The 27,970-nt window shown below is 44.1% G+C and overlaps 1 protein-coding gene across 2 annotated transcripts in view; it reads right to left on the bottom strand.

Moving 5' to 3' along the window:
• Positions 1-27,970, bottom strand: part of epha3 (eph receptor A3) — a 268,070-nt gene that overhangs the window by 83,580 nt on the left and 156,520 nt on the right. For both annotated transcript variants that reach the window (XM_086007038.1, XM_086007039.1), the window contains exons 4-5: positions 13,248-13,403; positions 8,672-9,007 (exon numbers count right to left, since the gene is read on the bottom strand). In XM_086007038.1, the coding sequence (XP_085863164.1) occupies positions 8,672-9,007; positions 13,248-13,403 (492 nt within the window). The remainder of the gene's footprint in view (positions 1-8,671; positions 9,008-13,247; positions 13,404-27,970) is intronic.

Genomic DNA, 27,970 nt, shown 5'->3' with positions numbered 1-27,970 from the left:
CTTGAGGGGCCGAATGGCCTACTCCTGCTCCTATCGTCTATGTTTCTATGTTAATGCTACCCAGAAGATTCCTACATGAAGTATCTGTCCTGGGTATGATGCCACAAAGCGTGCCCTCAAAATCTACTGTCCTTGTACTGCTCGCTCCTCCAAAGCCTTACATCCCTTTCAATACTTGTCATGCATGTACAATATATAGAATTGCACAATACAGGATATTATTTGCATAAGGAACTGCTGTAGCACTGAAGTCTTCACATAACAAATCCTTGTAACACACCCTAGCCACAATATACATCAGAAGTTGGGCAGCCATGTTATGTTACTACAAAAAGAAAATACTGCAGATGTTGGAAATCTGAAATAAAAACAGAAAATGCTGGAGATACTCAGCAGGTCAGGCAGCATCTGTGAAGAGAGAAACAAGAGTTAACGTTTCAGGTCGATGACCTTTTGTCAGAACTGATGAAAGGTTATCGACCTGAAACGTTAAATCTGTTTCTCTCTTCACAGATGCTGCCTGACCTGCTGAGTATCTCCAGCATTTTCTGTTCTTATTTCATGTTATGTTACTGTTGATACTCAATGTGAAAGGAGATGGAGTGGTAACCCTGCTGAACAAATAATGAGCCACTTGGTTAATGCATGTCAGCAACAAACTGGTTACAACAACAACTTGCATTTATATAGCATCCCAAGGTGCTTCACAGGAGCGTTATCAAACACAATTTGACACCGAGCCACAGAAGGAGATATTAGGGCAAAAAGGTAGGTTTTAAGGAGCATCTTTAAGGAGGAAAGAGAGGTATAGAGTCGGAGAGGTTTAGGGAGGGAATTCCAGAGCTTAGGTCCTCAGCAGCTGAAGGCACGGCCACCAATGGTGGAGCAATTAACATTGGGGATGCGCAAGAGGCCAGAATTGGAGGAGCGCAGATATCTTGGAGGGTTGTAGGGCTGGAGGAGGTTACAGATATGGGGAGAGGTGAGGCCATTGAGGGATTTGAAAACAAGGATGAGAATTTTAAAATTGGGTGTAGCTCAACTGGGAGCCAATGTACGGCAGCGAGCACAGGGGTGATGGGTGACCGGGACTTGGCGCGAGTTAGGATACAGGCAGCAGAGTTTTGGATGAGCTTAAGTTTATGGAGGGTGGAAGATGGGAATCTGACCAGGAGTGCATTGGTAAAGTCAAATCTAGAGGTAACAAAGGCATGGATGAGGGTTTCAGCAGCAGGTGAGCTGAGGCAAGGGCGGAGTCGGGCGATGTTATGGAGGTGGAAGTAGGCAGTCTTAGTGATGGTGTGGATATGTGGTCGGAAGTTCATCTCGGGGTCAAATACAACACCAAGATTGCAAACAGTCTGGTTCAACCTCAGACAGTTGCCATGGAGAGGGATACAGTCGGTGGCTAGGGAACAGAATTTGTGGCGGGTCTTCCCAATACTTAGTTGGAGGAAATTTCTGCTCATCTATTAGTGAATGTCGGACAAGTAGTCTGACAATTGGCCGTAGATTCCTATACAGGCCTGGAAAGAGGTGGAGCAATAATAGTGGAGGGAAGAAGTCAATGTGGCGGAGGTGCTCTGTAAATATCCTTATAGTTGATCGCATAGCTGTGTAATTACCTCTGCGCTAACTTGGAGCCTTTGGAGTTCGGGTTCCCTATCATTGCCAGATAAGTGTGTGCCAGGACCTGTAAATATGCTTGATGGCATAATGGCAGGTGCAGGCAGTCTGGCTCTGGTGCGAGCTGATCTTGCTGGTGTGCCTTATTTTGTTTCTATCACTTAAAGCATTCAAAACTGGGTTTAGTGGAACTTTCAAAGAAAATTCCATCATTATTTTCAGTCTCATGCACATCGCAGCAACCTTGGTCAAATTGGTATTGCTACTTCTTGGGCCCAATTCCATCATTATTGACTTTAATTGAACTGAACATTGGGTGTGTTGTATAACGCGTGGCAAACGCGATTCAGCCTGTTTTGCGTTCAGGCCTAAGTCCAAATTCACCCCCTAATTTTCCCTTATGAGCTCACCTTGCCTTAAATGTCCACTTTGAATGGGCAGAATTAATGTTGGGCAGGACTTTTGCATGCACTGAGTATTCATTATTAAACTCTCAGACATTCTGTGCAAGAGCATCATATACTGCTATGAAAGGCCAGCTGGAACCAAGAAGTAGCAATACCAATTTGACCAAGGTTGCTGCGATGTGCATGAGACCAACAATGTACTTTGGGCTTTTCTGTTAGCATCTCAGCACAAATTTCCCGCCGTCACCAGAATCAATGTCATTCAGTATTTGCCTTCAGAAAATTTGTCTTTGGTTGGAACCGATTGTTAAGCTACAATGCAAAATAAACTTAATTCAGAACATTATAACAGTAACAATCCCACACTGGACATTAAAAATTAGGTATTAAAAATTGTCAGACTAAACATGAATACATCCCTATAAGATAACCCACAAGCAGGTGTGTTTTACAAGGCAGCAACACATCGAGGGGTTCAAATGGTATTATAAAGCATGAGGGTCTGAGCAAAATTTCATCTTAACCTGAGAGGTGTTAAATACAGTGTTATTTTATCTGCTAAATATAAGCTTATCGAGGCAGTTTGAATCCCGCAAAAATGTTGGTGTGAATACAAAACAAAAAATTCAGTCTTAAATTTACATCAACTTTTTCAGTAAAATTGTCAACAGGAGGAATTTCACCCTTTGGTTTTATCTCAACTGTATGTTAGAGGGAAGCAGGATGCAGACAGGATAGCTGGCAGTGTATAGCAGCTGTTTTAAGAGTTTGCAAAACCATAACTCACAAAAATCACAAATACAAATGTCTGTACCACCTATTCTAAGGGCACATGATGGCAGAATATTACGCTTTTCTCCAACGTGATATAATTCATTATTAATCTCATGGTGACCATCCAACAATTTTCTTTTCAGTACTCTTTCATATAGATTGGTGCTATTAAAATAGAAGTTTACTCCTATCAAAATGTCTGGGACGGAAAAATGTCATATTAAGTACACTAAAACAGTCAGTACTGATGCCATTATTTCCTCTGGAACTGGTAATTCTTTAAGAGGTTTAGTGCTGACCTGTGAATTTTTTCACTCATAATCCATTACTACCCTTGTGCCAAATCCTCAACACAATATCTGGGTGGGAACTAATTGGACCTCTGCCTCCTTAAACACTTCTATAAATCAACAGTGGAGCACCCTGTTCTGCTGCCAATCATGTAAACAATAATGGACAACTGGGAATGCAGCAACTGATAATTGAAGATATTAAGCCTGATTGAAGAGGAGATCTATCGTCTCACCTATCAATCAACATGCCTCTCCCCAATTATACCCTACTAGGCCCAACCATCTTCAGCTGTTTCATCAATGACCTTCCCTCCATCAGAAGGTCAGAAGTGGGGATGTTCGCTGATGATTGCACACTGTTCAGCACCATTCGAGACTCGTCAGATACTGACACAGTCCGTGTCCATATGCAGCAAGATCTGGACAACATTCAGACTTGGGCTGACAAGTGACAAGTAACATTCGCACCACACAAGTGCCAGGCAATGACCATCTCCAACAAGCGAGACTCTAACCATCTCCCCTTGACATTCAATGGCATTACCATCGCTGAATCCCCCACTATCAACATCCTGGGGGTTACCATTGATCAGAAACTGAACTGGACCAGCCATATAAATACTGTGGCTACAACAGCAGGTCAGAGGCTGGGTATTCTGTGGTGAGTGACTCACCTCCTGACTCCCCAAAGGCTTTCCACCATCTACAAGGCACAAGTCAGGACTGTGATGGAATACTCTCCACTTGCCTGGATGAGTGCAGCTCCAACAATCCTCAAGAAGCTCGACACTATTCAGGATAAAGCAGCCCGCTTGATTGGCACTCCATCCACCTTCAACATTCACTCCCTCCACCACCAGCGCACTGTGGCTGCAGTGTGTACCATCTACAAGATGCACTGCAGCAACTCGACAAAGCTCCTTCAACAGCACCTTCCAAACCCGCGACCTCTACCACTTAGAAGGACAAGGGCAGCAGACGCATGGGAATATCACCACCTACAAGTTCCCCTCCAAGCCACACACCATCCTGACTTGGACCTGTATCGCCGTTCCTTCACTGTCGCTGGGCCAAAATCCTGGAACTCCCTTCCTAACAGCATTGTGGGTGTACCTACACCATATGGACTGCAGCAGTTCAAGAAGGCGGCTCACCACCATCTTCTCAAGGGCAATTAGGGATGGGCACTAAATGCAGGCCTAGCCAGCGACGCCCACATCCCATCAATGAATAAAAAAAAACCACTATGCCTATTATCGCTAATTAACCATGCCCTAAAGGTGTTTTGATTTTTAGTTCGACATTTTATTTGAGTATTTTCTAATTTTCCCATGCTGCTTGTTTATATGATGGTTGCACCTTCCAGTCAATGTCCCACATAGTCAGGACCTCTCTGACTGTCATATAATTGTGAACCTGTTCTTTATAAACACATTTACAGTTTCGCTACACCTACTGCACACAGATCATAGAGCCTCCCATCAGGACTTGAGCACATAATCTAGGTTGACACTTAAGTGCAGTACTGAGAGAGTGCCGCACCGTCAGAGGTGCTGTCTTTCAGATGAGACGTTAAACTGAGGCCCCGACTGCCTTTTCAGCTGGACGTAAAAGATCTCATGGCACTATTTGAAGAAGAGCAGGGGAATTCTCTCGATGTTCTGGTCAACACACAGGCCTCAACTAACATCATTAGAAGACTTTATCGGGCCATTTATCTTATTGTTGTCAGTGGAAACTTACTGTGTGTGTTTGCCTGAATAACAACAGTGACTATACTTCTAAAGTACTTCATTGGCTGTGAAATGCTTTGAGACAAAATGAGGTTGTGAAAGGCACTTTACTGCTGCAAGTTATATCCTTCTTTCAAATCTTCCTCCCAAAAGTCTATTGCTGGAGTAGAAGTCTGATTTTTCTCTTCACTTACTTGATCTAGAGGTGTTTGTTATTCAGGCTAATCAGGATCTCAATGAATTTTCATCATCAGCAAAGAAATCATCTGAACACAGCCCAAGATCTCACTCTATACTCTGCTGTTTGGGCTTTGGACTTGGTGAAAAGTGACAACCTTTATATAGAACATTTGCCTCTTTTCCCAGCCCTCCCTGCATTGCATGTCCTTCAATCAAAATCAGACACTCAACAACTACTTCAGTAACAAGAAGGGAATGGCATTGAATAAATGTTAATTTATTTGTTCAAATTATCATTTCTAGTTTTAACATGATTCAAATATTAATCAACATTGCTAATTCCACCAATAGTATAAAATTCCATTGTGGACAGTTTGATTTTAGTTAACACTTAATTAGAAGTTTCCCAATCATATACTGTTACCTTGGCCGAGATGTAAACCATGTCTGAGAGCACACCATGGCCGCAACAATCAGGCAAAGGGGTCTCTCGCTGGGAATTCTTGAGCTCTCATGGGAAATCTCTTGATAAAACAGACCTTGAAATCACTCTATAGTTTGCGTTCTCCATATAACATAAACTAGCTGCAGAACTTACCAGTTATTGGCTGCAAATTATCTTGATATAAACTTGCGTAAACAATGTCACAATTGTCAACCTTTTGGTGTCATTGTGCATCAGCAGCCACGGAGCATGGAGACAGTCGGAGTCCATGCTGATAGCCAGTGCTGGCATAAAAACTAAACAAAGTCGGAATAAAACCATCCTATATCTTGCTTTGAGGAGATTTCGTAGTAGCTGAATCTCAAGATTTAGGTAAATGTTTATAAATCATTCAAGTTGCGCTCTCGCGATTTATGGATCCATCTGAACCCATTGGGGGCAATTTGGATTTGAGCGAATTCAGACGGGCACCAGGCAGGTGGCCACCCGTACGAATCAGCATGGGACCCGATCCAATTTGGTGCTGGGTCCTCATTATAATGTTGCTGGTGAGCTGCCAATGTAAAACACTCTCCCCGATCGCTCGATGACCTGGAGGGGGGACAGCCAAATGCAAAGGGGCTGCAGCGGCACCTTAAAGGCAAGGGGAATGAGCGTCAGGAATGGAAACATGCAGCACTTTAGAGCAGCAGGCATCTCGTGTGCAGGACCTACAGCAGCAAATACATTAAATCTGGAAACCATAAGGCTCAAACACACAAGTGACTTCCATAAAAATATCTCCTTCACCTTCATTCAGCTTTCTCGGACTGAAACTAAGGAACCCTTAATTCTTGCTGAAGATAGCTTCCTTCATTTCTGAGCACAGACAGGATGGTTGTGACATATACATCACCCCCATTCATTCAGTCCCTGGCTTGTAAGCACTCCCATTATTCACTTTGTGTACTGTGGTATATATTATGCATCATTTTAGACTATGCGTGTCAATGTATTTTGTAGGAGTTATTGTACTGACCACAAACACTGCTGGCTATATTTGAATCCTGCAAATATAAAGGCACAGGATACAGTGCATTTAAATTCCCTACATTCTTCCATCAAGAAAGATACTGATCAGGGGCTTCCGGCCAACACTGGGGGAGACCTCTCCAAGTTAAACATTTGCTGCTTTTATATCAGTCTTTTAGCACAAGCACGTTAAATAATTAAAAACAATAAACTCATCTGTTCTTTTCATTTGTGCAAACCTATATTTATGTTAAATTGATACATGATTTACGCTTTCTATTGTATTATCTTATGCTTGTTCAATAAACAGAGGTTACTTAATAGATCTCTGTGAAAATATTTTTTTGCTCTTATTCCATAAGTGAAGCTGACTTTAATAACTGAAAACACCAGTGTTACAAGTGACGACATGAGTGGACACCGAAACATCTTTTGCATGCCGCAGTTGTTTAGTGGCTAAGTGAGCCATCCAGTTATGGTGCTGAGCCATACAGACAAGGGGGATTCCAAGTTTGATCCCCTGCCTATGATTTCAGCTGATCTCGGCTGAGGCAACAGTTGGGAATGCTACAATTAGTCTCGCTGCTCCTGGGAGAAGAGGGAAGAAGTTAGCCAGTGTTCCCACTTGTGATCACTGTCCAGTGACTCCTGCTGTGATAACTGCTCATGTTTGAAGGGGCATCACCGCTCAGAGACTAGGCTTACAGCAGAAGAATGACCACTTGAATGAGGTACTGGAGAGCTGCCGGTACTCACTACCCAACATGGATCAGCATCTACAGGAGTAATGATTGGGAAAAGATGCCAAAAAGTAAAGTAAATAGAAAGTATCCTTCAGTGAAGATGGTGAGTGTTCTGTTTCTGACACTCTTTTGCATTTCATTATTTTTTGTTTCTTTCTTTTAAAGTGGGAAAGCAGAGTAAGTATCACTAAGCCACTGTGAGGTAGCAACTATGGGATAATGTTTATGATTAATGGTAAGATCCTTTTGGTGTGTTTTGTCCCATCTCTATCTATTTTTGAATTCAATGAATGCTAATGATATACGTAACTGGAGTGCTGACTTCAATATGTTACTGAGGCTAACTGTTACAGACTGGAATTAACGTCAATACAAATACAGTCAGAAACCAGTGGACGATTCAGGAGCGACTGACTTAATATCCTCATTATACCTGCGTTACCAACACAGTATTAGTCTAGCAGAGGGGGCTGAGTTGCATTGCCCCAGGCTACACCACTACGAAGGGTAGGAATGATGTAGCTCTGCATATTTTCACTCAAACACACTCATGCCATTCTATAAAATGCAGTGTACAGCAGGAGTCAGGCAGTTCTGTTCAACCAGAAGGAAACTGAATGCTAGCACAAGTCACAGGGTTAATTCTGAAGACAAGCCAGTAATTCGATGAATGCGCACACAACAGCTGTCTGGTGTCATCCTTTCACCCTCCAAACTATAGTGACCCTGTAACTTGAATGCATATAGCAACCTTGTTGTACGTTCTACATTCTTTCTTTTCGATCAGTTTTAAGAAACAAACGGGCATCATCAGGCTAAGAATAAGAACAATCCAATCCCTCCAATTGATTTGTCTGAAAAATAAATGTATACACAATTGCGTTCACCTCGCGCGCCTCCCTATGCTTCATGGAGGCGATCTCACTGAGGTTGGGTCAGTACCAACAGAATTACATTGCATTTTGTAGGATGGCATGGGCATCATTGATATTGTGGGGCTGGCCCTGGCCCTAAAAGTGCAAAATAATTAGGGCATCATAAAGTTTCCTCACATCCATTGGTTTCAGAAGCCTTTCTGAGTCAGTGCCCAATAACGTCCTCAGCACACACTGTTTAAAACAAAATATTTGTAAAATCAGCCAAAATCGACAGACCGAAAGAAAAGGTTCATAAAAATCAAACATTACAGAAGGAGGCCATTCTGCCCATTGTGTCTGTGCTGGCTCTCTGAAAGAGCTACCAATTAGGCTCACTCCCCTGATCTTTCCCCATAGCCCTGCAAATATTTCCTTTTTAAGTAAATATCCAATTCCCTTTTGAAAGTTACTATTGAATCTGCTTTCACCACCCTTTCAGGTGGAAACAGTTTCTCCTTACTTACTCGATCAAATGCCCTTCATCATCTTGTCCTTTTGATTCGTTTTGTCCCATCAAATAAGGAGCAAACCCAGTGACTTACCCGCCTGATTGGTGGTGATGGAGACCGCAGCAAACTGCCGCGGCACCGAGCTCAATCCGGACACCCCGTTCAAGGCCTCAATCTCAAAGGTGTAGTTGGTGTGCGCCAGCAGGTCGACCACCGTCACCGTGGTGTTGGCCAGACCCGTCTGCCGAGGCACGAAGTGAACATTGCTCAAGCACGGCTCGCACTGCCTCGGCCCGCCGGCGCACTTCTTACAGACGACGCTGAAGGTGACGTCCTTGCGGCCTCCCGCGTCGGTCGGCCAGCTCCAGTCCAAAATGACCGACGTCTCATTGATATTGGAAAACACGTTCCTCGGGATGGAAGGAGGCCCTGCGACCAAAGGGGGCAAGCGGGAAAAAAAAGGCAGGAGAAATGTTACTGCCGCTCGGCCATCACAACTTATTGTTTTACAACAAACCCATTTAGTTTTAAGCTGGGGTGAGAGGTGGGGGGGTGGGGGTGGAACCAGTACGACCACATGACTTTTCAGAGCGCAATAACATTTTAATTAAATTTGGCTTATCATAATTTCAGCTTAATCCTTTGAGCCCTCAGCCCTTGCTGAAAAAATGTAACTGATGTCTGACTTTATTAGCAGAAGAAAATACGACACGCGAAAGGGATTCATAGTCGCACTTCATTTTAAAGTAAAATGAACTATTAATCCTTCTCCAATGAGTTGTTAAGTATCAGAAGCCCAATAGATCAATGATTAACCCACAGAATTATGAAGTACGCAGATACTTTATTGAATTTTTTTTCAACTAATACTTCTTATTTCTATTATATTTGCAAGGCGAGATAATAAACCGTTATCCGATAACTCCTTTGGGCTTGGTTTACTTTGATGTGTGACAAGTCAGGTCTGGGATCAGTTCCCCTAGAAGCATGGGTACAAAGCCGTCACATTTTTTCCTGCCCCTCCGTTCCACTAAGTCATATCACACTGCTGGCTCCGCACTGCCACACTTAAAGAGATTTTATACTTTGTCTACATGCAGTTTGGGACTGGTGAATTCAATCAGCCTAACAAGTAGCCAGCGCGATTCGCCTTGCATTTCCTATGCTTAAGAGTTTACCTGAAGCACTCCACAGTGTTTCCAATTTTTCCTTTGATGGTAATTATATCTTATTGTTGAAACTATGCTGTGTGATATTAGAAACTGATGTGTCAACGTATTTGTATGAAATTCCTCGGCCTGCTATTTTAAAAAAGGCCTGAAATGGGTTAACACCTCAGTAAATAATAGATAGAGAAAGTCAATGTGAATACCTTAAATCTTCCATACAAATAGCACATATGATGAATTCAGACGTATCTTATCATAATATAAAATCAGAAAAATAAGATTATTAAACGAAAAATAATGCCCTCACCCGACTACGTATATGAACATGGTGGAAAATTCCACCTAACTCTTTTTTTCACTCTTATCAAAGATATTGAGTAAGTTTCATTTTTGTATTTTTGAACTCCTTTCTTCAACTCCACAGCTTGCGGCCTGCAGGGTGGGTGCATTGTCAGCACTCAAAGCACTGTCAATACTCCCCTATAGCTGACTTGTCAGGGGTTGTCAAGAACTCCCTCGCTATGATTCTCTCCTCCAATGTTCTTTCCATGCGACCTCAGCTCTTAATGCAGTGCAGCTTGGAAACGGGAGTTTAGCACGATTCAAACCGACATCAGTCCTTGCTCTGTGACACTCGACGTTAGTGCTCAATCCCACCACGCGCCTCACCTAACTATTCATTAGATAACAAAACCAGAAACATTCGAGATAGAAGAAGAAAGGATTGTCTGATAGCCTGTAACTGAACTCCTAATAATGTCAGGATGGAGAATTTACTCCAACCTACGTACTAATGCAAGTTTCAGCAATCACCAGTAGGACAAATGTATTTGTTATTGCTCAGATCCACTTAGAAATCACATTTTCATTGCTTCTGAGACATTTTGTATAAAATTGCCATACATGTGGTTAGTGCAGAAATTCACACGGTTTGTCACAGGCTGATACCTGGGATGGCAGGAATGACGTATGAGGAGAGATTGGGTCGATTGGGCTTATACTCGCTGGAGTTTAGAAGAATGAGAGGGGATCTTATTGAAACTTATAAAATTCTAACAGGACTAGACAGACTAGATGCAAGAAGGATGTTCCTGATGGCCGGGGAGTCCAGAACCAGGGGTCACAGTCTAAGGATAAGGGGTAAGCCATTTAGGACAGAGATGAGGAGGAATTTCTTCACCCAGAGAGTGGTGAACCTGTGGAATTCTCTACCACAGAAGGCAGTAGAGGCCAATTCATTAAATATATTCAAGAAGGAGTTAGATATATTTCTTAAGGCTAAAGGGATCAAGGGATATGGAGAGAAGGCAGGGACAGGGTACTGAATTTGGATGATCAGCCATGATCTCATTGAATTGCGGAGCAGGCTCGAGGGGCCGAATGGCCTACTCCTCTCTTCTATATTTTTATGTTTCTATGTCATGGGATGTTGTGCTGCCCCAAATCACTTGACCCACTAGCCTGTGAATTCTTTCACTTTCGTAATGTTGCTTACAATCACAGAGCCGTTTATTGCATCTGAACCCCGCCTCCATTACTGCCAGGCCCCTGTTGGCCCTGGTGATATATTGCACTGAAGGGCTGCATTCAATAAGAGCTAATCACAGCACTTGTTGTGCTAATAGATGAAACACCCATTGCGACCGCAGGGCAAGCAATAAAGAGCTTTTAGGAGAGATGTAAAATATGACATTGGCTAAATACAACAAGATGTGAAGTATTAGGTACAAAATGTTATGTTTAGGTTAACATGCATGATAACAGATAGAATGAAATGTGCAGTCTGCTACAAAACAGTAACACATTGAGGAATTCAATTTACATCATAATCCATTGCAACCAGCGGGCTTCAATTTATGAGACATCTGTCATGTTACAGTTGTCTTTGGTCATGACCTTTCGTTATACAAACCAATTCATAAAGAAAGTTTGATGGGTTTATCGGTGTGTTATTGCCTTGGAACACATTCCTAGATATTTTTCTTTCTTTAGATGGTAGATTTCCCAGCCTGTACTGTCGGTTTCCCGGGGTAGGGCACGCCAGAGAGATTCTTGGGCAGGTCAGAGTCACTGCTCCCCGCCAATGATGCCAGTAAGGAACAACATTTGCACTAAAATTGCAAAAAAGTCTGCTCAGTCTATTTACTGCTATAAAATGGGGAGTCATTTCAACAAGTAACGCACCCTATAGACTTCCCTTGTCCATTTAGCTGAACAGACTTCACAGAATTCCATTACAGGCTGTTAAAATCTGTACATTTAATGGGGACAATGATTGGCCAGAAGCTGCCATCAAATTTCATCAGCAGAGCATAATTCCAGTGCTCCTATTTATTTTATTACGGGTAGTACAGATCCCGGTTTAAAGATTTGGGTTATCTTGATGGAGGGGGTTGGTGCTGGGAGTGAATTCAGGTACTGATCAGGGTGAGAGATGGGGAGTGCAACACTTTTTCATATTTGTCACTCAGTGTCAGCATCTATGCTTTCCAAGGTCAGGTGTAGTGTACACCCACGTCAACAGTAAAGCTCCCTTTATACTGCCCCAATCTCAGAAGAAAACCCCTTACTGTACTGGTGCAAGTATTTCAACTTCTCAAACCAGCCTTTCTACAAACTTGAAGTTTTCCAATTTAGTGCCGAATTGTGTCACAAGTCATTTTCAACGGCAGGTTGTATCCACTGGGAACTGGATTGTGACAGTCCAAACTCCAAGCCCAACAGAATGGGAAGATGTTAATTTCATCAGAGGAGAAACTTGAGAAACTGGTCTATTTCCACTGGAGCAGAGAGGGCTGAGGCTGTTTAACAGAGATTTTTAGAACCATGACAGTTTTGCCAGGGTGCACAGGGAGGAACTATTTCCTCTGGCTGTGGAGTCAGTTACAAGGGGTCATCAATTTAAAATTGTCACTAACAGAGTATGGAGAGAGGTTAGGAGCATTGGCGTAATTTGTCACAGGGAGTGGCTGAGGCAGAGACCATTGCATCTTTTAAGAGAAAACTAGTTAACTATTTGAAACAGAGGAAGATGCAGAGTTATAGAGAGAGAGAGAGAAAAGCAGTGGGATTAGTTTTGGATTACTCCAGCAAACAGCCAGTACAAACACAATGGGATAAATGGCTTCTTTCCGTGCTGTAAATGTCTATGATTCTATGAAGTGCTTTGAGATATTTGCGAGACATGATAAAGCACTATATAATTAGAAGTCTTTCTTTTACTGTCCACTACAATCAACAATCCCCATCACCATGTGGAAACTTAACTTTTTGATTATAGAGATCCATAACCCTGTAATAAGCTTCTTAATGCTAATGATTAAAATGCTACAAAAACCATCTCTCATCCAGGAAACACAATGCAAGTATTGATTTCAATATCACAGTAAGGCTGGGGTGTCGCTAAAACTGATTGCTATTCCTGTATGGTCACTGCCAGAAAGTGCTGGGACAGATAATGTAACACAGAAACAAAACCAGAGAGAACGAGTAGTACTCACTAGTGCAAGCCATGGAGACGGGGTCTTTGACTGCCCTGAAGTAATTCCTGTCACAGTTGCAATGCACAGAACCTTCTTCTTGAACATGGCTGTGAGGAGGGCACTTGGCACATTTAACATTTCCAGCAAAGGCTTTGTAGAACCCAGGTTTGCAGGCTGATGGGAAAAGAAAAATGGGTTTAGGTTAATATTGCATACTATGCATGTAAGACCTTGCAGTAAAATGTAGCTCATCGATCACTGGGAAAGCAATTCTTTTTAACTGTATTTTGCTATTGAGAAACCCAGGTAAAGGGACAAGGCTCATGGTGCAGGACAATACCAAGGCTAAAAAGATTAGGAGAGAAGACAAGGTAAATTAGGATGATGCGGTGCGGCGAGATGTTCCACAGTCCTGTTGTCCTTGGAAAGAATGAGTACAGAACAACATGATGAGTTTTGATGAACATTTGAATTGAGTTCCTCCATACTGGAGCCTCTGCTGAAACATGTGAAAATATTTGTTCTAGCAAGACGTTCATAGAATTGAGTGTTGTAGTAATAAGGCTCCAAGATAGAGGTCCTGAGATTTCTATGGGGATTTCCTGGTCTCCTGCTGTATCTCGGGGAAGGGTGTGGTTGGGGGTTGAGGGGATTATGCCAATCTACCACTGGAGTTATGGTGGTAGTCAGGGAGAACCCCTGTGAAATTTCAGGGCCAGCGCAATATGATATCGAGGAAAGTTTTGATGCACTGAGTGACATGAATCAGCCATTCATGAAAGAAAAACTTATGAAATAATACAGAGCGGCCTGCGGGTGGCACTGTCCAGGGAGAGTATAAATACTCAGGCACGGGCCCAGCTTGCGCAGGACATTCTTAACAGGAACTAGTGAAGGACACAACTAGACCTCCATGTTGTAAAACAGTTGATTAAAGCTTTGTTTAACGCTTAGACCAAGTGCCTAGTAGTTTTCTTACGTCACTGAGTATTCTCATATAGGGGCCAATTTTTTTGTATGTCGACCGCCTCATTTACGCTGGAAAATTGGGTGGTAGACCAACGTAATTTGAGGAAAAAATGGCTCACCCACTGGCTAGCCAAGCCCTGCCTGACCCAAGAGCGACCCTCGAAATGGGTGTCCAGCACTCCTGCCCGAAACAAGTGCGAGCTTTGTTCAGTTATTTAAATCAGGGTCTTGTGCCTGTTGTAGAACCCTGATGTGATTTTTGTGTACTAATGGGCGGGGAGTGAAACACATGTGCCCTGCCCATTGGTCCCTGTCGTGGAGTGTCCGAATTAGCAGTTCTTAAAGGGATCACTATAGGATGCTCCACTACAGACAAAATAAAATGTTCTTTCATTTTTGTGGGGTGAGGAGGGTGAGAAGCTGGACGGTCTCCCCACCCCCCACCCCACCCCCGCCCAGGCCAGTGAGCTGTCTCGAAGCACCTGGCCTCATTCTGGCAAGCCCCGACCACCAAGATGGTTTAGGCCCCTCACTGCTGTGATCAGAGAGGAGGCGCCATCACAACCCCCATTACCCGCCCGATTACCACAGCTAACCAAAACAGCCCCATAATTATAGAATGTTCTTAATTTGTACTGTTGAAGATATCTACCGTCACTCATTGGAACTGATCTGTCCTTTATATTGCATCTTTGTATATTGATATACAATACTTTTGCTCCCTTATTAATAGAAAGTCTGCATGCCCTCTACATTTTCTAAGGTAGACTTGTGGTTTAATTACCAAACAACAAAAACAACGTGTATTTTTATAGCGCCTTTAATGTAGTAATACGTCCCAAGGCGCTGCAGAGGAGTATTTTAAGACAAAAAAAAATTGACTCCGAGCCACATAAGGAGAAATTAGGGCAGGTGACCAAAAGCTTGGTCAAAGAGGTAGGTTTTAAGGAGCGTCTTAAAGGAGGAAAGAGGTAGCGAGGCGGAGAGGTTTAGGTAGGGAATTCCAGAGCTTAGGGCCTATGCAACAGAAGGCACGGCCACCAATGGTTCAGCAATTATAATCAGGGATGCTCAAGAGGGCAGAATTAGAGGAGTGCAGATATCTCAGATATTAGTGTGTACAGCATCCGCAGTATTTTGCTTTTGTATTAAGTGTATAAGTCAGCATTAAGTGAATAAGTAGTTTGACATTATTCCTATGTATACAATGTTCAGTTCCATTTGCAACTCCTCAGATAATGAAGCAGTTCATGCCCACATGCAGCAAGACCTGGACAACATTCAGGTTTGGGCTGATAGTGCCAAGTAACATTCCTGCCACACAAGTGTCAGGCAATGACCATCTCCAACAAGAGTTTAACCACCTTCCCTTGACATTACCATCATTGAATCCCCCACCATCAACATCCTGGGGGTCACCATTGACCAGAAACTTAACTGGACCAGCCACATAAATACTGTGGATACAAGAGTAGGTCAGAGGCTGGATATTCTGCGGGGAGTGTCTCACCTCCTGACTCCCCAAAGCCTTTCCACCATCTACAAGGCACAAGTCAGGAATGTGATGGAATACTCTCCACTTGTCTGCATGAGTGCAGCTCCAACAACACTCAAGAAGCTCGACACAATCCAGGACAAAGCAGCCCGTTTGATCGGCACCCCATCCACCAGCTTAAACATTCACTCCCTCCACCACCGGTGCACCATGTCTGGAGTGTGTACCATCTACAAGATGCACTGCAGCAAATTGCCAAGGCTTCTTCGGCAGTACCTTCCAAACGCACAACCTCTACTACCTAGAAGGACAAGGGCAGCAGGCGCATGGGAACACCACCACCTCCAAGTTTCCCTCCAAGTCACACAACATCCTGACTTGGAAATATATCGCCATTCCTTCATCGTCGCTGGGTCAAAATCCTGGAACTCCCTACCTAACAGCACTGTGGGAGTACCTTCACCACACGGACTGCAGCGGTTCAAGAAGAAGGCTCACCACCACCTTCTCAAGGGCAATTAGGGATGGGCAATAAATCCTAACCTTGCCAGCGACGCCCCCGTGAATGAATTTTAAAAAAGAATTTTAAAAAGATTCTCCATGATTTGAAACTTGTCACTTTTGTTGAAGCCTGCTTACTTCAGGATATGTGAGGCTGCTATCTTGACCATTCATCAGCTTTGGTAAAATTTAAAATGGCAGTCTTGAATTTGACACAGTTCCCTTTGTGTAATCACATCTCTATATTTAATGCATTGATTGACAAGTGGAGCTATTGAATTTAATCTGATTTGTATGGGAGTTTGATTCATCTTGATAGATGGGCCTGTAATCCTTTCACTGTCGGGGTTTTTTTGTATTAGGTTTTTGCAGAGTTACTCATCTGGAATTATTCAGAGGCTTCCACTGTGGATCTTGTCTGGTGATGTTGGTGGGAAATTCAGTCCAGCCCAGAAAATCAAAAGCTGTACTGATGGTCTAAAAGCGATGGCCGAGAACTCAGCATCCTGTCACCAGAACAAGAAAGTGGCATCGCCGATGGTGCTGCATCTCTGGGCGTGCAGGGAATAAACCATCTCCTGCAGTGGGTCACTGTGCCACCAGAGGTACAAGTGCCACCTCATTTACATTACGTCGTGGCATCCAGAGGTGGGGCTTCCTTCACCGGCAGTGCTGGAAAAGAACTGCAGCGTGAATCACATTCACAGGGACCGCGGGATCAATGAAGAATGTGTGATCTACACTTGGTTTTCAAAAAACATGCAGCGCAATAACAGAATGCCTGACAGGCTGGAGTGTGAGCAGCACAGTTAAAATGAAAAGCCACTGCTATAATATTTATTCAGTAAATTATCCAGTTTAATATCTTAGCATCATGCCAAACTTTAGCAGAGATGCTTTGCGATCAGTCTGATCATGCTAACACTGATGATAAGGCACGCACACAATAATTGAGCCCTCCACTCTAAATGGATCTTGCTCTGCGTACATCACCAAAATCTGTTCTCTCCACTGTTTAACGGAGATGGCATAGGTGCCATTATTTGCCTCATGACTCTTGCCAGGAACCCAGGAACACCGACAGAGCTGAGCAATAAACAAATTTATCCAACAACTCAATTCCATCTGTATCCAATAGTTAACAGAAATACTGAAGAAACACCCTTCTGCAAGCCCTTAGTGCCTGCCTTCTGTTCTAGGTTACTTAGCATAGTGCTACTACGAAGTGTTTCACCAGTGGCTACAGCATTGGAGGTACAAGGCTGCTGAGCTTCCATTGAGGACTCTTCAGATGGCCCTGGTGGGTGACCTTGAGCAGTTCTGGAGCTTGAGGGTTCGGCAGCAGTCTGCAGCATCTCAGCGTGAGGTGGGGCAGCCTGTGGTATTAACAAAGGCACTGCCGTAATTGGTAGCCGGGGAGAAGGCATGTTGCCATCCTGAGAGAGGACAGTAGGTGCCTCTCCAATGGAGCCACGGCTAATCTCTCAGGACTGCTCCTTAGCACTGCTACAGCTCTGCGTGAGAACAGAGTGCAGGAGTGATGTGATGCTCTGTAATCCCATGTTGACAGTGACCCCCAGAACCAAGTTGGCAGCTGTCTGAGCTTCCATGGCAGCAGTGTTAACTGCTGTACAAGCTGTCAGAGCTTTCAGTAGATACTCCATCATGGTGGGCACCACTCTCGTGTTCATGTGGACAGAATGGTCTCCGTGCTCTGTGTGAAGCCTTGACATAAGTTGTAGCTGGACTCCTCCATGCTCTGTGACATTGTGCACAAACTTGCTGGCAGGCTGCCCATTGCACCTATCCTTTCCTGACATACGCCCACCAGCTTTCTTCGCTACCTAGTATGTGATCTTGCCCTCCACAAGCTGGCACTTGTGGCATCCTATACCCCTGCCCAAGCTCCAGAACACTTGTGCCCGGTTATTTACCACGTGAAGACCCCTCCTCTAGTCTAGCCTCTAAAGTATGCATGGTGGCAGTCTCTGAACTAGTGCTTACTAGGGCCAAATTGATTGAAGGTGCATCTTCAGGAAGGCTGGCCTCCTCTTCCTGAAGTGATAGAGGTATGTCCATGTCTTCAGCACCTGAAATTAAAGAGAGGGGCGAAGGTTAACTTTAAGTGTGAAGGCAGAGCAGAGGTAGAAGTGACTGGGGCAAACAGTTGTAGTGTGTTGTGCAGAGTGTGTAGGGTGAGATAGAAGAAGGTAAAAAGATGATAAGGTATGAAGAAACCTTGCACAACATCTCCTCCAGCATAGCCACTCACGATGCCCATGAGTCTGCCCCTGATGGCCAGCATGTTTTCACCCACAAGGGAGAGGGTATGCAGGCAGGCTCGGCCTCCTTCAGTTTTGGAGTTGTGTGCGAGCTTCTCAGCGACCTCTTCCTACTGGTGGCAGAGGTGTTGCCTGGACAGCTTTCTGATCCCTGGGGGGAGCAGGATCTCCCTCCTCTTGGCCTCCAGCGCAGCAATGGAGATCCCGGGTGTCCTGTCTGGACTTCTTCCAGCCATTTTCTTCAATGTGGGAAGTTTCCCTGTTGTCTGCAGCCAGAGTGCACCTCCCTTTTAAGAAGTGCTGGCTGCCTTTAAGTGGCATCAGAGATGCCCAATTTTACAGCCCCCCTCCCGCACATGGGGACAATTTTCCCAGCCCTGGGGAGGCTGGTATGGAGCCAGGACTGCCGGGAAAATGGCAGAATCTGGGAGCGGGTACTCATCCCACCCCCAACCCGCCTCCGTGCCATCTTCCCAGGAGGCGGGTACCCGACCCGTGCCGGGTCCCATCTCCTCGAGACGGGAAGGGGATTATTGACAATTAACTGCCTGTGAACAGGTAGTTCACAGGCAGTTTTTTGGAGCATCCCTATTTTGAGCTCTAAAGTGTGGGCTTCCCGACGGCTCCAAACCTCGCCAGGGTCAGCGGGGGTCGGAGGGGCCGAAATGTCCGGTGTGCAGGTGAGTGATGAGTGTAAGTGTGGAGAGGTAAGTGTGTGAGGTGATTCTAAAGTGTTTTAATAAGATTACTTACCTTTGCTTCTTCCTCCAGGCTTCATCCCTTTAGGCTGCGGACCTGCCTCATCTCCACGGCAGAGATGACAGAATGGCTGCTGCATTCTCCGATGCAACAGCCGTCTGATTTCTGCTCAGGAAAGAGGTTTGGTGCATCTTGAGTACAAGGACTCACCAAAGAACAGAGATTGTCAGTGTTTGACAGCTTCTTAAAGCTGTCAAACGATGACAATTCATCTGTCAAAAGTTTTTGACAGATGAAACGTCATACGTTGACATTCTCTGTCACCGGCTTTCCCTTAATTGGCCTGCTAAGCCTGCTGGGCGGCCTTAACAAGGTCAATCAAGGGAAAATAGCGTGGGAGGCGGGACTAAAACCCGACAAGCAGCAGTCCCGCCTCCATCACGTCCCCATTGATAAAATCACCCCCATGGTGTCTGGTGTAAGAACCAGAAGTCTCTGTGACCAACACAGAATGGCTGGTGCAGAGCATGATGGACTTATATGGATTTGTTTATTACGCATCGTCAGCTAAAGTGCTGATGATCGAACTGCGTTAATTATATCAACCACAACTAATCTATGTTAATTGTATCAACCACAACTGCTAACCATGTCAGAAGGAGAATCTATGTATGGCAAAATACACAACAACCCACTGGAAAGTATAAAAGATACTGCAAGTGAAGAAGAGGGGGACGAAAGGGCACTGTAGAGGACTAGCTAACCACCTAGTGCTGGGAACTATCAACCAGCAACACAAAGGTGAAGAGGATGATGACGCACCAAGATAGTCACTCCGATTCTCCCAGGACAACTGCTTGATCACCCTGTGTTCTGGACCATGCTCCGCAGAGGTGAGCACCACTTTTAACTGTTTATATTGTCGAATGACAGCCAATAATTAATTAATTAATTAATATCAGTCTTTAATTGATATCAGTCTTTAATTAATATCAGTCTCTGTTATTGTCTCAGCCTGGGTGGGGGATGGGGTCCAATGAATCGAAATTTTGATCTTACGATCCCAATAATGGGACCACGTGAACAGGTGAACGCAGCAAGCGCCCCAGTCCCTGCACATCCATTTTCAGGCGCGATTTACTTCCTGGGCCAATGTCTTTAGCGGAAGTCTCTCCCGCCGACCCCCCCCCCAATCATGTGATTTTATTCTGAATGAAACAGATGCAGTTACAGTTCAATAAGAATTCAAGCAAAAAATGTGGGGGGGAAAGAAGAAAATTGGCAGAAATAAATGTAAAAAAAAAACAAAATCTGGAAATGACTTCCCAACAGCCAGAATGCAGCTGCATTGTGGAAAAACTTCTATCTTTCCAGAATTGGCAGGTGTAAAGGTTAATTATGAAATGGTGCTCTATGCTTTTTAAAAAAATACTATTTTGTCCTTGATCTGAATTTCAAAAAGCACCAAACTAAGCCAAGCAGTGATTGAGCACAGATGGGGGACTCCTGCTGCCACCCTATCCAGTCAGCACCAGATACAACACATTTGGTGGCAAAACTCTACCTGCCTGCTGCTCATTGTAGGCCCTGAGGTGGTGTAGGTGGGCAAAGCGTTGTCGTGGTAACTGAGCCTCTGAGTTCAGCATATGGTTGGTTGCACTCAATGCTTAAAAGCACACTGTCTTCATGAAAAAGGTGCTTGCAATTCTTTAATAGTTTTTTTTGCAAAAGCTGAATGCAATAAAGGAAATCCTACTGAAATGTTTTTGTTATGTTATTTGTGTGTGACACCATTGTGACAAAAACACTTGGTCCTCCCTATACGAAATTGAGGGTTTAGCGAATGCATTTTTCCACAGAAATCTTGCATCTTAAGTTTTCTTGATCAAACACTGACAAGAGTGCAGCTGAGGGTTGCTCTCCTGAAATGACAGCACAGAAACCCTCCAGGATATAGCAGAAAGCAATAGTTTTATATCAGCTTTAATACTCAAGAGGCCCTGATCACGAGTCTTAGCACAGCAGCTGACAAGAGACCAGGTGGTGTTATTTTCTGTGTGCTGTGTGGAGAAAAAAAATAAAAGGGGAAAAAAAATTAAACAAGAAAGAGCAGAAAGCATTCCGAGGAGGAATAAAGAGCTCAGATTGCTCTTTTCTCCAGGGAGAGGCTTTGTGATTGGCTTCACACTCACTTCACTTCCCTCAGCTGTTACAGCTCTAAGTGATGCTGAAAATGAGTTATTCAGGACCCCACCATCCCGCCGTGGGACCCCAATCATTTCTTTTCCTCAGCTTGGACCATCATTTAAGCTCATACACTGGATAATATTGGAAACGTTCTTATTAGGAATGAACCAGAAGGACCTCAATGATACCTTAAAATGTTTTAATGCGTTCAATTCCAAGCAGTAGTTTCATTTTATATTTCCTTTTTCTTATAGTGGAGATGCTACGTTATTGAAGCGTCTTTGGTCACATCTCTGCTGGTGAAAAGTCTGTCTCTGTCAAACTCCACTCAAATGAGGGAATGTTGCCGCCTTGTAGGCAGGCAATGCAGCACCAACCTTTTGTGCAGGGTTTCTTGGTCCCAATTATAAACAGGAAGCTTTAAAACAGGATTGCCGCCAGGCATCATTAGTAATGCAATGACATCATGATGTTGCTCACCGTGCTAGTCCTCTGTGGACAAACCTGATTAATGCTGGTGTGGGATGATTTACTAGGTGATAATCCCTTCAGATACATAAACGTCACTCCCTAAATGTCTGAGTTGGTAACAAGAGTCTGTAACTAAGGAATACAGACCAAAAGGAATGAAGTATGATCTCCCTCAACCCCCCCCCCCCACCCCCCTGCCCAACTGCCCGAATTCAGTGCTGAGATAGCTGATCTCAACTTGTGTAACACTGGAGCACTACAAATGGGCATAGAAGCATTGGACTACAGAGGGCAAAACTGTCAGAGTTTCCACTGCTCCAGTGATCTTTGCTATAAAATGTATATGGGTGGAAGTCAGGTGAGGTTGGGATTGAGATTGAATGTGAAGCCCACCCCCCTTCCCCACCATGGCTGTGTGACAACATTTACTGTCAAGGGTCACACTTGGGAAATATGCAGGAGGGCATCTTGGTGTCTATAGAATACCATAGTGCCTTTAGATGAGAAGGGGAAAAAATTGGAGGGACTTTTTTTTGAAGTGCATAAAAATTTATAAGAGCAAGAATTATAAAATAATTTAGAAAGAAGTACTCTGTCATTTGTATTCACAAAAAGCACTGTTACGGGCTGCTCTTGATCGCATATTGGGTAAATGTACTTCCTTTGTGATATTGAGCTATTCACATTAGGAAGATCCCAGGTTCGATTCATAGTTTGTGTAGAGTTAACTGATTTCAGCCAAGATGGCTGCAGGGACATTAAAACTGGGCTTCATTATTTCCAGATCACGACTGGTAAAGTCAGTCAGCAGCCTCACTGTGAAAATTAAACACACACTCAACTCATGTTTAATTTCTATGTACATTATTTTTGGTGCAGCAGTTAATGTGTTTGTGTAAATTCCCGTCTGTACAAGGTTAACATATTTATTAAATGGGTTAACAGCTAGCGGAGACAGGAATTTACAGAACCATATTAGCAGGTGGGCTAAGTTTAGCACACAGAGGATATTAAACTCCTTGTTGTGTTTCACATTGAATTATCACTCGCAGGAAGCATCTCTTTATCCAATAGTTTGCGATAAAGTTAATGGAAAGCAATATTATATGACTTTAAAACTATCTTTCTAAATAGGAATTCGGTCAACTGCAAATTCTGTTTTCCAAATACAGCATCACAACATGAATAAAAGTGTAATTACTTGCCAACTAGAATAGTTGTATGGACAAGCAAATCTTTGGCTGATGACTCAGAGACAGTTAGTTCCTGATCTAATATCATATTGGTGCTTTCTATAACCTCGTATCTTGAGTGATGTATCACATGCTTTCGATGAAAGATAGAACACACATACAAAGACCTCCATGACAGTGTTTGACCTGGTGTAATCTTACAGCCAGTCGGGCTTGCAAGGAAAGCTATAATCAAAGCTCTAATCATTACCTGGAATTATTGCCCAAATAGATTGTGACAGACTGGTAACAGGCAGGTTCTGACCTCACACTGATAATAACCTTGTACTAATTACATAACAGAGTAACCCTCTGTAACTCTGGCAGATTAGAACTACCAGAAGCTATGTTGTTTACCCTAATTACAAGAAGAAGTGCCATTCATCCATCCATTCACTCATATTTGATCTGAATCAAATGGAACTAGTTTGGATTTTCATTTAAATGGAGGAAACTAACTTTTGAGTTTCTAAGTGGCATGCATACTTTCCTCCATGACCTTTGACACAATCAGGTTTGCGTAAGCAAGCTTTGCTTATACTACCAGTACAGAAAGCAAAGACACAAGATGTATTATGAGATTGATTATCCCTTTGAGCATTGAATTTCCCGAACACTTTGCAAAGCACAAATCTGTTTTCCATCACCTAACAGATACAAGAACGGTGTTCAGTACAGTTATAAAGATGAGTAATAATGTGATAATAAGCTGATGACTTTGATGTGAGTTGTTGGGTAGTTTGGGATTCTTCATTTGTAGGGTCAAAAGTTTGAATGCCATTCAGAACTGCCATTTAAATCTACCAACGGTGCCTTTGATAAACTCAAAGCTGAACTGCTGGATGGCATGTTAACGAAGGCCTACGTCCAATCGAATGAAAGACTGCCAGGACCTGGCCCACACTGCAGAAATGCAATTTCTATTGGTCATTAAGCAGGTGACAGTAGAAAAGGGAACAACCAGTGTGTCTGTGTAACAACGACCACGTCAAAAAATATTCATGTGAAAGAAAAAAGACTTGCATATATATAGCGTCTTTCACGACCTCTGGACGTCCCAAAGCACTTTACAGCCAATGAAGTACTTTTTGAAGTGTAGTCACTGTTTTAATGTAGGACACGTGGCAGCCAATTTTCACACAGCAAGATCCCACAAACAGCAGTATGATAATGACCAGATAATCTGTTTATGTGATGTTGATTGAGGGATAAATATTGGCCAGGACACCAGGGATAACTCCACTGCTCTTCTTCGAAATAGTGCCATGGGATCTTTTACGTGCACCTGAGATGGCAGATGGGGCCTCCATTTAACATCTCATCTGAAAGACTGCGGGCTGGATTTTGCCAGCCCTGGGGAGGCGGGTTTGGAGGTGGGACTGCCGGGAAAATGACAAGAATTTGGGGGTGGGTGCCCAACCCGCCGCCATGCCATCTTGCCAGGAGGCGGGTAGCCGACCCGCGCCAGGTCCCGTCTCCTCGAGGCGGGAAGGGGATTAATGCCAAGTAACTGCCTGTTAACAGGTAATTAACAGGCAGTTTTTTGACTAATCCCTATTTTGAGCCCTGAAGTGTGGGATTCCCGACGGCTCTGAACCTCGCCAGGGTCAGCAAGGCGGGCCGTCGGTCTGCAGGTGTCGGAGGGGCCGAGATGTCCGGTGTGCAGGTGAGTCATGGGTGCATGAGTGCAGAGGTAAGTGTGTGAGGTGTGTGTAAAGTGTTTTAATAAGTTTTACTTACCTTTACTTCTTCCTGCAGGCGTCCTCCCTTCAGGTCTCGGGAGTCCCTCAGCTCACCGGCACAGAAAGCAGAACGGCCGCTGAACTGTCAAAAGCTGCAGCCTTCTGCTTTCTGGTCAGGAAGGCTTTCTAATTGAGTCTTGAGTAAAGACACAACTTAGAAGGCAGATTGTCGGTGTTTGACGGCTTCACAGAGCCGTCAAACGATGACATTTCATCTGTCAAAGGCTCTTGACAGATGAAATGTCAATCGCTGACATCACCAGTAACCAGGTGTCCCTTAATTGGCCTGCAAAGCCCGCTGGGCGGGCTTAACAAGGTCTGTTGTGTCCGTGTGTTAATAGAGGCACTGAAGACAGGAGTTGGTTTCACAGGTGTTTACTGAACAAAGTCTGGAGGGGAACTAACTGATACAACACAATATACAGGCTTATATAGCCCGAGTGGCCATTACCAGCATTACAGTACACAGGGGGCTCTTAAAGGCACATACACTACAATTCCTCCCCTTTTAGCCAACCAGTACATAATATTTTATGTAATCATTAATTACATGTACAAGAAAAATAATCTACACATTGCTGCAGTTAATCAATTGTAAGTCAGTCTCTCTGGAGGCTTCCTGACTCGGTCCAGATAACGCCTCGGTGGTGTAGTAGTTTCTGGTGGTGTAGTAGGTTCTTTTGGCAAGGCTGATTCGGCTTGAATGCCAGTGTCGGGTTCATCGGGTTCCAGTATCACCGGATCGGAGGTAGACACTATGGGTATCTCTACTTCATCATTAGGCGTATAGAGTTGTGGTGTAGGTTGTCCCTTTTCGGATGACTCTATGATTTGGTCAGCATGGCGCCTTATTATGCTTTCTCCAATGTCCACGGTATACATCAGCGGTCCTAGTCGTGTGCAGATAGTTCCAGGCTGCCATTTCTCGGTACGGTAGTCCCGGGCCAAAACTTGTTGACCTATCTGGAAGGTTCTAGTTGGCCTTTCATTCATGCCTTGAAATTGCCGGTTCTCCACGTCCCTTCTGATGTTTGGCTTGATCAAATCCAGCCGGCATCTTAGGCTTCTATTGAAGAACATCATGGCGGGAGTTTGGTTTGTAACCACGTGTTGCATTCCTGTACGCAAACAAGAAGTTATCCACCTTATGCTGAAGTTTTATGTCTTCATTACCCATGGCCTTTATGGCCTTCTTGAAGGTCTGGACAAACCTTTCAGCCAATCCATTGGTGGCGGGATGGTATGGGGCGGACGTGTAGTGCTTAACCCCATTGTTTTTTAAGAGCTTCCTGAATTCTTCGGACACAAATTGCGGTCCATTATCAGAACAGATCTGTTCAGGCAGCCCATTCCTGGCAAATATGGTCCTTAATACTGTGATGGTTTTTTCCGTGGTGGTGGAGGACATCTTTATTACCTCCGGCCACTTGGAGTGTGCATCAACCGCGATTAAGAACATTGAGTCCATAAATGGACCAGCAAAGTCGATGTGTACCCTTTGCCATGGAGATGAGGGCCACTCCCATGGATGTAGAGGGGCTTGTGGTGGAGCGTTTTGGACCTTCTGGCATCCTAGGCAGCTCTTGGTCATTTCTTCGATGTCTCCATCGATACCTGGCCACCATACAAACGCCCTGGCTAGGTTCTTCATTTTCACTCCACCCAGATGCCCCTCGTGAAGCTCCTTTAGAACTTTATCCTGGAGTTTGGGTGGAATCATCACTCTGGATCCACACATCAAGGTTCCTCGGCACACTGACAGCTGTTCTCTTCTTTGCGAGAATGCTGGCAACAGTGGTTCGCCATGTGCTGGCCATCCCTTCACTGTTAAATCGTAGACTCGTGAGAGAGTCGGGTCATTTCTAGTTTCCCTTTCAATGACAGAATTTGTTACTGGTAGACATTCGACTATGGTAGAGTGGAAAATTTCCACTGGGTCTACGGTAGGTGCCTCTTCTACCGTTGGCAACGGTAGGCGCGATAAACCGTCAGCATTCCCATGCTGTTTTGATCCTTTGTATTCTATGTTATATTGGTGTGCCCCTAGAAAAAGGGACCACCTCTGTAGCCTTTGCGCTGTCATAATGGGAACACCCTTTTTAGGGTTGAATATGGAGATGAGGGGTTGATGGTCAGTCAACAAGGTAAATTTTTGTCCGTGTAGGTAATGGTTGAATTTCTTCACTCCCCATACCAGGCTGAGTGCTTCCCTGTCGATTTGGGCATAGTTACGCTCAGCTGAGTTCAATGAGCGTGACGCAAAAGCTATCGGCCGTTCCGAGCCATCAGGGAATTTATGCGATAATACCGCTCCTACGCTGTAAGGGGATGCATCGCACGCCAGTCTGATTGGCAGTGATGGGTTGTAATGAGCCAAAACTTTTTTTGGACGTGATTAAGTCTTTGCATTTATGGAAGGCACGTTTACAGTCTTCGCTCCATTTCCAAATTACTCCTGTTTGCAGCAGTTCATTAAGAGGGTGCAGAAAAGTTGATAAGTTCGGTAAAAATTTATGATAGTAATTTATTAATCCCAGGAACGACCTTAATTGTGAAACATTTTCAGGTGCTGGGGCTTTTATGACCGCTTCAATTTTTTCAGGTGACTTATGCAACCCTTCCTTATTAATAATGTGGCCACAATATGATATTTGATTCTGGAAAAATTCGCACTTGGGGCGATTTGCTCGTAGGCCCCGTTCTCTCAGCCTAGTGAGCACCTGCTCCAAATTGGCAAGGTGCTCGTTGTCATTTTCTCCTGTTACAAGGATGTCGTCTAGGTAGTATTGAGTCCCCGGAATCCCTTGGAGGACTTGCTCCATAGCTCTTTGCCAGATAGCTGGAGCGGATGCTTCTCCGAAAACCAGTCGATTGTACTGGTACAGGCCTTTGTGTGTATTTATCGTGAGATACTTTTTAGAGGCCTCTTCAACCTCCATCTGTAGATATGCCTGTGCCAAGTCAATTTTGGTGAAACGTTTCCCTCCGGATAGTGAGGCGAAAATATCTTCTATCCTCGGAAGAGGATACTGTACTGTGTGAAGGACCGGGTTTACAGTCACCTTGAAGTCTCCACAGATGCGAATTTTTCTCTGTTCTTCAGATTTATCATTATTCAACGTTTTCTTCATGACTGGGACGATGGGTGTTGCCCACTCGCTCC

This window comes from Somniosus microcephalus, chromosome 14 (assembly GCF_052327205.1).
Source record: "Somniosus microcephalus isolate GS21.2 chromosome 14, FLI_Smic_1.0, whole genome shotgun sequence".
In the NCBI taxonomy this organism is placed as follows: domain Eukaryota; kingdom Metazoa; phylum Chordata; class Chondrichthyes; order Squaliformes; family Somniosidae; genus Somniosus; species Somniosus microcephalus.
The sequence above is the reverse complement of the archived record's forward strand: the minus strand, read 5'-3'. Positions and strand labels throughout refer to the sequence as shown.